At 39.6% G+C, this 12,227-nt stretch overlaps 1 protein-coding gene across 4 annotated transcripts in view; it reads right to left on the minus strand.

The window, feature by feature from the left end:
- Positions 1-12,227, minus strand: part of CDCA2 (cell division cycle associated 2) — a 42,075-nt gene that overhangs the window by 28,692 nt on the left and 1,156 nt on the right. For all 4 annotated transcript variants that reach the window (XM_074195247.1, XM_074195242.1, XM_074195244.1 and 1 more), the window contains exons 2-4: positions 9,334-9,397; positions 9,067-9,234; positions 2,459-2,604 (exon numbers count right to left, since the gene is read on the minus strand). In XM_074195247.1, the coding sequence (XP_074051348.1) occupies positions 2,459-2,604; positions 9,067-9,234; positions 9,334-9,397 (378 nt within the window). The remainder of the gene's footprint in view (positions 1-2,458; positions 2,605-9,066; positions 9,235-9,333; positions 9,398-12,227) is intronic.

Genomic DNA, 12,227 nt, shown 5'->3' on the forward strand with positions numbered 1-12,227 from the left:
GTACCTTTTATGTGGCCAGTCAGTGTGCCATGACTGACTAGACAAGTATAAAAAGGGAACTGGGAGAGAGAACATGAAAAACAAAAAAGAGAAAATCTGGAAGAGGAGAAGAGGATTGAGAAAAGTCTATTAAATGATCATTAGTAACTTTGGAGAGAGCATTTTTGGTTGAATGACATCAGAAACCAGAATGCAAAGGGTTAAAAAGAGTGAAATGAAAGATAATGCATTACTATCACACCTATTACAGCCTTCTGAGAACATTTATCAATAAATAAGAATGGATATAGAGGACCAATAGTGAGCAGGGATGGACAAATCCAGTGAGGATTTGTTTTTTTTTTTAAAGGATGAGGGGGAAGAGATATGGGTATGCTTATAGGTACATTGTAGGAAAATAGTTGATGTTGGAGTAGAAAGGAACACTAACATAGCTTCTGGAGCAACCATTCTGGAAAGCAATTTAGAATTATGTCATGACTAAAATATCCATATCCTTTTGGCCCGGAGGCATCCCGGCAAGACGCATACCTCAAGGAATCCAAAGACTCAAAGAAAGGTCCTGAAAGTGCTCACAAACCATCTCCCTAATATTCAAGTAGCAATTTCAATTCAATTCAATTCAAGTAGCCTACTGTTCAGGGAATGGCTATACAGATTATGACATATGAAGGTAAGAAAATATAGTATCATGAGAAATAATGACTATGAAGAATGTGAGAAAAGGAAGTTTTTTATGAACTGACAATGCAGGGTAAAAATATATATAATATATAAATATATATAAATATAAAAATAAAAATATATAATATATAAAAATATAAATACAAAAATGTATATAATAAATTTAAGTGAAAAAGAACCAAAAATCATGAAATCAAATGCTGTAATTATGAAAAAGTAAGCTGGTCTCCAAAGCAATACAGAGGTGGGTAAATATGGGTTTGGGAATATGCTAAGCAGATTTCTGTGCTTTGCTAGTTTTTCCGACTTTGCTTTTTCTATTTGGTTACGAAAGGATGGTGTAATTGGAAACAGGCTACCATTAAAGGCTCTCAATTCAAATGTGAAATTCAAGAGAAGCTCGGATGTTAGAGGACAGCACAGGATCCCAGGAAGGAAAGCGAAGTTTCCCAAGGGCATTCCCTGGGGTGTTCTCTTCCATTTAATGTGTTTTACTGGTTGGCTTCTGGGCCCCCCAGCAGTGTTTTTCCTGCACCACAAGCTCAGAGGGCTATTCACAGATGAGGGTAACTCTTCAGGAATGGATTTTTCACTTTGACCCTACTCCTTTCTCCAATCAGATACCTTTATATTGTGCTTCTATTTCTCCATTCTCTATACCCCCAATTTGTCACCCCTCACCTGAACTACAATAGCTTCTTACCTGTTTTTGAGCCCATCACCGCCACCCCCCACCCCCCCATCATCCCTGCTCATGGCAGGGATCATTCTCCCATAAACTTCATTCTGTGTCCACCAATCTGCAACTTGTTCTTTCTCCCTAGATGCCTGGAATCTCTGCTGCTCATATCTCCCAACTATGAGAGCTCCCTCAGCACCCCCCCCATCATCTTATATTTACTTTGAATCTACTTTGCATTTAACTTCTATGCATATAAAATGTACACACACACACACACACACACACACACACGGCATCTTTCATTCAACAATTCTCTGTGATTTTCAGAAAGAAAGGCTTTACATAAAGATTGTCACATCTAGGCAGGATCATGCCTAGATTCACAGTGGAAGAAGGAATTCTCTGTGGACGGTAGGGATGTGATGGTGTACCTTACTGTAGGTGGGCTACTGTGCCATCAAGACAAAAGAATTCAGGAGAGGGGAACAATTCTTTTTTTTTTCCATTTTTTTTCAGATTTTTCAAGGCAATGGGGTTAAGTGGCTTGCCCAAGGCCACATGGCTAGGTAACTATTAAGTGTCTGAGGTCGGATTTGAACCTAGGTCCTCCTGACTCCAAGGCCGGTGCTCTATTCACTTCGCCACCTAGCCGGCCCTGAGGGGAACAATTCTAAAAAGCCACAAGCACTCCTCAAGTGTTGAGATGTACAGGCATGGGAATAAGAAGAACTAAGACCAACCAATGCTTTATCCCATCGATGAGCTTCTAGACTGTGAACCAGGGAGGCCCAATAGCTGGGAATCCATGTGGGCTACACTCCTTCCTTTTACCTCTATGTGGCAATCATTAGCCTTTCTGGCATCAGCAGAGAATTATTGGAGGAAAGAAGACACATTTACACAAACATTAACAGTATGCCACACTGACTGTATACTAATCCTGTATACAATATACATTAGGAAATGAATTTACAGGACAGGAAAAAAGCTGCAGCACAGATGTCTGCCCATAACCAAAACTATCAAAGAGAACAGAACAAAACTGAGACAATTTATATTGTTTGTTGCTAATAGATCATTCCAAGAACTTACCTGAATTGAAGACTCTACCAAAGGAGACTCATTTGCATTTTTTAAATTTCTTTGCTGAGCAATGTATCTAATGAGAAGATTTGTTTCAGGAGAACCTCTGACTCCAATTGTGGAACGGCGTCTCGCTTTTTTTAGCAAGGATTTTCCTGGAATGAAAATTTTTTTATAACTTAGGAATCCCCCAGAAAAAATATTCAATTTTTAACATGTATAAATGAAGATTATCTTGGTTCGAATTTGGCCTTTCTTACTTAACTATATGACCTTAGGCAAGTCACTTAATCCCATTGCCTTGCAAAAATCCCCCAAAAAAAGTGAAGTTCTTGCCCTCCAGGACCTTACATTCCTTGGAGAAATCACCCCCTCACATTTAACCATGTGCAGCCTAGGGAGGGGAGGAAATCATTTGCAGCTGTAGATAACAGAAAAGATCTATTATAGTACTTGAGCTAAACTGAGAAGGAAACCAGGGTCCAAGAAAGCAGATATGGAGATGATAAGAGATTCTAGGCAGACAAGATGACTTCTTTTCTAGTTCCACTAAAAGACCAATGAGCCTGTAAGGTCCAGGTACCTATTCATTATGCTTATCCCTAGCAATGATCGATATCAATCTACTTCTGACACTACCCTACCTCCTGACAGAGAAAAGTTACAATATTAAATTCTCATATAGAAAATGTGAGAAATTGTTTTGATTTTTCATGTTCATTAATATTCTTCCCCTTAGGGGCAGCTAGGTGGCACAGTGGATAGAGCACTGGCCCTGGAGTCAGGAGTACCTGAGCTCAAATCCGGCCTCAGACACATAACTAACTAGCTGTGCGGCCTTAGGCAAGCCACTTAATCCCATTCATTGCCTTGCAAATATATATATTCTTCCCCTTAAATGGAGGAGTATAGGAAAGAGAGAGAAGTTAGAGAAAAAGTAGCCAAAAGAAGAGTCAGTAAAACATATCTTTTTTAAATGCACAGAAGAGGACAGAATCAGAAAGAATCATAGATAAGTAGGAAACTTTAAAAGTTATATATTGAATTTATATTTAAAAAGTAAAACACAGGAAAGGTTAATAGTGTCAGGAATGCTTTTCCTGTTCTAATATGTAGAGAGAGAGGGAGGGAGGGGGGGGAGGGGGAGAGAGAGAGAGAGATGCTTATTTTAGTGTTTATTAGTAAATTTTTAAAAGTAAAAAAAAAAGATAAAATAAGTTACTTTCTCCCTCAGAGTCAATTGACTGGTTAGTCAGATCATATTCACTAGCATACTGATCAAAAAGCAAATGAGGTGGCACACGTAAATCTCTGGTCAAAGAATAAAATTTTAAAGACATCTACTTGGTTTTTAAGTTCCTGGTAAGGAATACTTAATCTACTCAATTATTGTTTAGGATGTCCCAGAAGTGTTAATTTTTTTTTAAACAGAGCTTTAAGTTTTAAAACTATAATAAGGTTTTTGGGACACCATATAGTAACACATTCAAAAAATAGATATACTCAATTCATACAACATCTTTTACTTGGAAAATCTCTCTGAATTTGTCTAATCTATCAATCCATTACAGAAATATCCTTATCAACATCAGTCATCTATAGTGAAATCACTACTTTTCAAGTTAATCCATGCTACACTGAAAATTAATGTTTAGCCAGTACTGTTCCTAAATATTAGTGAGTTATTCCTTGCACAGATGCTTAATGAATGAAAGAAAAAGCACTTATTGGTTGTTTGCCATCCTTTGTTTTTGAAGAGGATCCTAAATAACATCACTGTTAGAGACAAGCTAGACATGGCAGATCAGAATACTCTTCCATGGGTTGAGCACAAACATTTAGGGTGGATTCTCTAAGTGTGCACGTCTTTCATTTCTTCTGAACTAATTCTTCTTGCTCATAGGGCACAGTACCCTCCCTATAAAAAACCTTGAGAGTGTCCCCGCATCACTTTTTTCTGATCACCTTATGAGCCCATGCCCTGTGACTGACTTCAACCTGAGATAAAATGATCAACAGCTTCATCAATGACTGCTGATGGTTTATTAAGTCTTCAATCTGTTTCTCAAGAATCATGTCCCTGTCACTAATCAATGTGGCTCCATCAGTACTGATTAGGTGAGTTGCACCATAGGTCTTTGGTCCCATAAATAGTCTACAGGACATCATAAAAGTGGTTTGGATTGTTACTATCCACACAAAATGGAATTTCATCCACCTTCTTACAGAACCAAGAATCCTATCTCTCCAAGCTTTGCTTGTACTTTACTTTTGATGGAATTAAATACTGCCTCTTAGAAGTAGAAAAAACTATACTGCAGCTTCCATTTTTCATCTAGCTTCTGAAATTCCCCATCATTTTCATTAAACCAGTCTTTCAATTATTCTGACTAGAGCAAATACAGTGTTGTACACCAAATCTCTGAAAACTCCTCACTCCTTTTCTGCTCCCACTGTAGTCAACTGTGTTGGTGCAACTTTTCTTCCCACTTTAAGATGCACTAGAATCAGTTGCTATTACTTTTTCTGGTGGCCATTTTGCCTTGGAACCACCACTTTGGTTAAATGTGTGAATATTTAGTTCGGAGAGGATGAGTCTATGGTCAGTCCAACACTCTGCCTTCCTCACTCTCACATCCAGTCTCTCTTCTCCTTACAATTTCATACTCTATTTATTAGGTGTCACCATTTGCTTTGAGGATGAATCCAGAAAGTAGTGGAGGTGATGAGGGGGTCACACAAGGCTTCAGTAGTAGATGGCCATTTCTGTTAGTTTCCACCTCCATTTCTCCCAAGAACTCCCTGCCATGTCTGGGAGTCTGAGTCTACTCTTGCATTAGTCACCCAGAACTACAAGCTTGTCCTCTTTGGGCACATGGATGATAAAGATTCTCCAGGTCTTCATAACATTTTTACAAAGGGCCAAGCACAGTGTGAGGGAAGGACCAGGGACCAGACAAAGAGATAAGCCAGGATTCCTGTCCTCCAGTTACCTTTCTAATTGGATGAGATAAGAAGAAGCAGAGAGTTCAGCAGCAGGGCAGAGAGCAAGGCGCAAAGGAAGGGAAAGACAAAAATTCACCCAACCTTCTCCTCACACCCCCTTCTTTCCTGGCAAAAACATCAAAAACCCTATTCAGAGTTCCTAAACTCTCAAGAGTCTTTGGGATCCTAAAATAAAAACTCTCCATTACGAAGGCAGGTGCCCTTGCTTCACAAGTTACAAAGCTCTTTGCCCCCATTTTGCATACATTTTCCATTTACTTATTGGTGTACTTGGTTGTCTTTTCCCATCACAATAGGAGTTTCTAACGGAACCTTTGTATGTCTAGCATAGTGTTGGTCTAGCAGAGATTCAGAATTTAGAGGTCATCAGGTCCAATTCTCCTCATTTTACTGTTGAGGAAATGGGGCCCCAAAGGGGTAAGGCAACTTGGCCAAGAATGAGCAGCTGAGACAAAATCCAAAATCAGTCTTGTAACAGCAGTCAAACTCCATTTGCATTTCAGAGACTGTCATAACTCATGGATTTGTGGGAACCCTGAACTGTCCACAACTCTTTTCTTATCCTCATTCTATCTTCAAATGTCTATGACAAACTATACAAACTCGTAAGAAATTCCAAACTGACAATCATTCTATCATATTTTCTCTTCATGAATAATTACATACTGAGAATGAATTCCAAGACCCAGGAGAGGACTTAAGCTCAGGCACAGAACCCAAGAGATCCACGAGAGTGGTCAGTGCCATGATTTTCTGTCTGTCCCAAGTAGAGCAAGCCATTCAGAGTGCCACAAGGATTTTCATAGGAAAATCAGCAAGGGCAGGGCAGGGTTTGCAGCACAAGAAGCCAATCCTCAGCAGCAGGTCAGGTTCTATGCATTCACCTTGTTCATCTTGGCTCTAGAGATCAGAACCCAGGTAGATTAGCACTTGAGTAGAAAAGGCAAAGGAAAAACTGAACCTTGATGTCAGGCACACTTCCTAAGGTACAAAACTGTCCCAAGGTAGAGGGGGGGGGGGCTGCTTTAGGACTAGGGATATTCCTTCCTCACTGAAGTCTTCAAGCAAAAGTTTGATGAATACTTCTGACTACCTAGTAAAGGTTATTTTTCAGAGGTGGATTAAGGCCTGGGTGTCTTCTAAAATCTCTTCACTCTCAGAAATTTCTTTGTATATATATTCTGTGAGCCTAGATCACAAGACTGCATTAATTATCCTGTGAAGCTTGAGGTCAGTCTTTCTAATTTGTTATTCAAGTCTAGCATAATCCTATTGTAACTAGATAAATGGGGTAAGAAGCGATAATGAGATTTCTCTCCTTTAGGATATTTTGGGAAATAATCTTCCCTTCCCAACCATAATAAAAATACTCAGGAGACCTTCAGATTGTCCCTGCAAAATAAGACTTGACAAGATAGGACTGGGCATTAGAGTTGGGGACCATCCAACCAACAGAGCTTCACTATTGTTATTTATTTATTGGGCATCTCTAAGTATTTCCATTTGATTTCTTGTGAGAACTTTCTTGTACAAAAATACCCTCAAATTAAGCAGATAGTATGCCAGGATCACTTTTATCCAAAGATATAGATATGTAGCAATACAAAGACATGTGTGTGTGTGTGTGTGTGTGAATTTTCAATCTGGCTTTGCCTGCTCTTGGACTTTTTATTCTGCAAAATACCATCCCCTGGAGACAAAGTATGTTATGACTATAACTGCTCTCCAATCTAGAATGACCTGACTGGGAATCTGAATCCATTTAAGAATATTAAGCATCTCCCCAAATCCTCTTCTACTTCACTCAAATATGGCGTTGACCTGGATTCTTGAAAACTGATGGCAGGCACCAAGCGAGGGAGGAGCTAATCCAACAGCACGGGTCTTACGCATCCAGGAGCCAAGTTTGGAGACCAAGCATAGCCAGCTTGCTGGTCACGAAGCTCCAGGTTCTTGTGGCAACAGCAATGAAAACTGGTCATGAAATCATAGATGAATTTGAGCGGTGGAAGGGGCTTCACTGGTCATCAACTCATCCATAGAAGGAATGGCCACCCAAGGTTCTCCCCAGGCAGCCTGCTCTACTTGTGAAGGCTTTCTGACATCAACTAAACTGGCTTCTCGGAGGAAAGACCGAAAAAGCTCACTTTCGTGTCTACTTGATTTCCCATCAAATTCTTGCCAACCACTCACGTGACCTTCCCAATCTTCTTTAGCCAATTCTCTCATGACAGGAGCACCAGGCCCTTCCCAGTCCCTGCTCTGGATGAGGGCTGGAGAGAGCAGAATGCCAGGGCACAATCAGTTCCCTTTACCTAGAGACTATGCTGCTCAGCACCGTCTTAAAACTGTCTTTAGGACTAGCACAGATGAGCCCAGATGCCTTCCAAGAACTGCTAATTCTAGTCTAGTCAACCTAATGCTCTAGAGTATCAACATCTTTTTGGATTCTAGCTATCATCTGCAGATCTATGTCACCTGCAAACCTGGTGAGAATGTGGTTAATTTTCTGAGCCATTGACAGAAGTAATAAAAAGCACAAGATCAAGCACAGAATACTGGGCTTACATCACTGAACCCCTCCCACCAAGGTGACATTGAACTATTAACAACTTTCCTTTGAGTTTGACCAGTCAACTAGTTCTGAATCTATTTACCTGTATTATCAGCAGTTAGGTGGCTCAGTCAGAAAGACCTGAATTCAAACCCAGCTTCAGACATTTACTAGCTGGGTGACTAAGCAAGTCACTTAGCCCTGCTGCCCTCAGCTTCCTCATCTATAAAACAAGCTGGAGAAAGAAATGGCCAACCATACCAGTATCTTTGCCAAGAAAACCCCAAATGGGGTCACAAAGAGTCAGATACAACTGCAATAACTTGAACAAACCTCTATTACCTTGTCTACATTTATGAGAGAATTTATCCAAAGCTTTGGCAAAAATTCAGTATTTTCCTCATCTACTATTTTAGTAATCATGCTTAAAAAGGCAACGAAGAGGGGCTGCTAGGTGGCGTAGTGGATAAAGCACTGGCCTTGGAGTCAGGAGTACCTGGGTTCAAATCCGGTCTCAGACACTTAATAATTACCTAGCTGTGTGGCCTTGGGCAAGCCACTTAACCCCATTTGCCTTGCAAAAAAAAAAAACCTTAAAAAAAAAAAGGCAACGAAGTCACTGGGGCTCACTCACGGCTCCCCTTTTTGTAGGCCCACATTATTTCAATTGTCAAAGATACTGCAGAAGAGTCACAGATTCAACTGTCAAGGTATCGGACTCTAGAAAAGGGAGACTCCAAAAGGAGGAAATCACAGATAGTCTGAAAAAATGAAGCAAGAAAATTCCCATAATCTCAAAAGCTTCCCCCCTTCCAATAGGAAAGGGACTAAAAAAATCTGGTTCAGTGAGAAACAGTATTAATTCCAAAAGGACAAATTGTCCTCAGAAAAAGACTGAAAATGTCTTCTTGTGAAAAGTAGTCTAAATGGTAAAATAAGTTATTGCAAACTAGATAACTGCTAGAGGCAAGATGGATGTTTAAAAAAAAAAAGGCTGCCCAGTATTTCAAGCTGTACTCTTAAAAAAGTGAACTAGAAAATCATCATTTGCTCTTACCTGGTGAATTTTTCACAAAACTGTCTGGTGTGATTCCAAGCTGCTCCACTGTTATAGTAGAAAAATTCATTGGGGTCTTAGGCTTATCTGGTGTCTTGAAGGTTGAGTCCATTGCTGCTTCTTGGTTTTGGTGGATTAAATGTTTCTCATCCTCTAAGGACCCATTTTCTAAAATCCAAGGCAGTACATTGTACAATATGATTACAGCACAAAAATGATTGATTCCCAACTCCCAAATTCCAATATAAAAAACTGATTCCCACATACCAATACTGCTAATAACAGGTTCCTTGATTTCAAGGCCATCTGTGACTTCTGCAATGACATCCATCTAAAAAATTAGGAATATGATGACTGCTGGAAAAGGTCTAAAATGGCTCTCTGATTAATTTAGGAGACTTAGCTAAATTCTTAGTATAATTCAATGGACATAACAACAACTCCATGCCCCCTTAAACCTAAGGAAAGTTTAGAACATAAAATAGAAAGGCTAGAAAGTAAAAGATAAGAGATCAGCAGCATAATATAAAGAATTTGATTTTAGCAGCTCTTTTTGAGGTTACAGAGTACTGCAAACTGAGGGGTCTCCATCAACTGAGGAACAGCTAAACATGTTATGGCATATATATGTGAGGGAATGCTACTGTCAATAAGAAATGAAGGAGAGAAGGCTAGAAAGCTTTGATTGATGGAGAACTGAATAGAGCCAGGAGAACAATTTATATAGTATCATTACTGTAAAGCCTTTCTGATCACAATGCAAATACATCAATTACAGTTAACCTAAGATTCAACATCAAACATACTCACTTTTTAATAGAGAGGTGATAACACAGAGAGGTCAGATTGAGACATGAATAATGAGGGAAATGTGTTTTTGCCTGACTATTTATGTTTGTACCAGTTTTGTTTTTCTTCCTTTCAGTGGCTTGGGAGAGGGAGGGAAGGGTTACAAAGAAGGGAAGGGGGGAAAAAGCAGTTTTTAAAATTAAAAAGATCAAATTTAATTAGAGTAAAAAAAGAAAAAATAAACATTGAATTTAGAGGTAGGCTCAAGTTTTAACTCTAAGGAAACATCTGGGTGGCTTTGATCAAGTCACTTGTGAGCCTCAATTAGCTCAATCAGCAAAACTATTTCAGTTGCTTTTCCAATCTTGACTGATTCATGACCCCATCTGGAGTTTAGTAAAGATACTGGAGTGGTTTGTCTTCTTCTCCAGTTCATTTTGAAGATGAGGCAAACAGGATTAAATGACTTGTCCAGGGTCACATGGTCTGATTACAGGCCTGGTACTCTATCCACTGTGCCACTTAGTAGTAGTGTTGGACTAAATGATGGCTAAGGTCCTTGTTAGCACTTAATCCTTTGAAAATCCCACTTTTCAAAGGGAAAGTGATTTTGAAGGCAGCAGGTCTGGAAGCAAGGATTTAGACCCAGGGGCCTTGGTTCCAAATGCAGAGCTCTCTCTTTTGACTACACTACACCTTCACAGCAAATACAAGCTATGTCTGAAGTGCTTGTGGAAGAGACAGAAATCACAAAGCTTTGATTCAGAAATAAAATACCAATATATAATCATGAATTGATCAACAATCTCATTCCCTATGAACATTCTGCTACACTACAAATCATACTCCATCCATTTTTTCATAGGGTAACCTTATCTCCCATACTCCCATAAGTTTTCTTTTTTTTAAAAAAACAGTGGTTGGTACCTCATATTCTATTACAATTATATACAGTCTTATATTCTGAAATCTATACATGATCACACAAACAAATGCAGTTTTCCTTTGTCAGCAGGACAGACTCAAATATTCTGAATTGCTCAGCTGGTAACTCCTGTGCAAGGAGGAAGGCTCATGTGTCACCATCAACTAGCTGAGAACATGATGCAGCAAAAATGTGAGGTCAAACATCCTGTGACATTTGATGTCTCCAGAAGGACAACAGGGGAGCTGTCCAAGGCAAGCAGGAGAGCTCAAATGAGACTGAGGAATAGTCCTGGGGCTCTGCTGACCACTCTTGACCCCCCCCCCCACAATTCAACAAAACAAAGGGAAGATGGAAGCAGCCACTTCAGAAACAAGGTAGCCAGTCAGAAGCTTGCTGCACAAAACAATGAGGACCACATGGACTGGGGGATGGTGGGGAGTGATGGAGACTGATCTCAAAAGCACTTTTTTCTCACCTGAGGAGTTCAGGCAATAAGCCATCTGTTATCACATCCAGTTATAAAAAAGGTGAGATGCCCCCAAGTGGGAAAGAGAACAAACAAGGATGGTGGGTAATTTTCTGAGCCTTTCAGTTCAACACCCTTGCCAAGTAGATCTCAAAGTCCAGACTGATTTTAAGAATGAGATACATTCATACTTGATAGGCCAACTTTAGTCTCATGAGGTCTTTAATAGCAATTTCCTATTATCAGACAGAGATTTGGTGCTCAACTTTAGTCTAAAGAATAAAAATATGCCATGTGGCAACTATGATGTCAAAGTGGCAACAATAATATATTAGAGGGAAAAAGCTCACAATTCACTCTATTGCTGTGCAGATGGACAAAAAACAAAATATAAACTTAGGATTTGAAATTCAATAATCCCAGTTGAGTGTGAAATTCAGTTATCAAGGAAATTTAGGTTGGACCAATGCCTGGGAGACTAGCAATCATATGTGGGTTCATGGTTAGTTGTGGGTTACAGGCTCATTGACAAAGGTTGGGGAAAGCAATTTTCAACAAGTTCTAAGATTGGACTTTCCTAAACTTAAGTTTCCCAAATATGACATTTGCAAAAGGCTCACCTGGCAGAATTAAAATCTGGCTTGAGACTTTTGGTCATTAAATGAAAAACGACAGTTTTCCTTTCCTATGTCCTTGGTCCGTGTGGGGAATTCTTGCAATCACGTTAGTGATCCATAGAAATTTCCTTGCACTAGTAAAATCACAGATCCCTTTGTCCCTAACCTTGTTGCTAATTCTGGTAAATGCTAAAAATAATTACACAGATATGATGCAACAAAACACACGGCCTTTGCCTGAAAGAAGCTCCTGTTCTAATGGGGGAGAAACAAATAATGTCATTTCCAAAGGGACTTGGCTTCCTGACTCCCACTGGAACACCACCTGCAATTCCCCAGTCCAAAAGATCAACACAGGGTT

This window comes from Macrotis lagotis, chromosome 1, assembly GCF_037893015.1.
Source record: "Macrotis lagotis isolate mMagLag1 chromosome 1, bilby.v1.9.chrom.fasta, whole genome shotgun sequence".
NCBI lineage: Eukaryota > Metazoa > Chordata > Mammalia > Peramelemorphia > Peramelidae > Macrotis > Macrotis lagotis.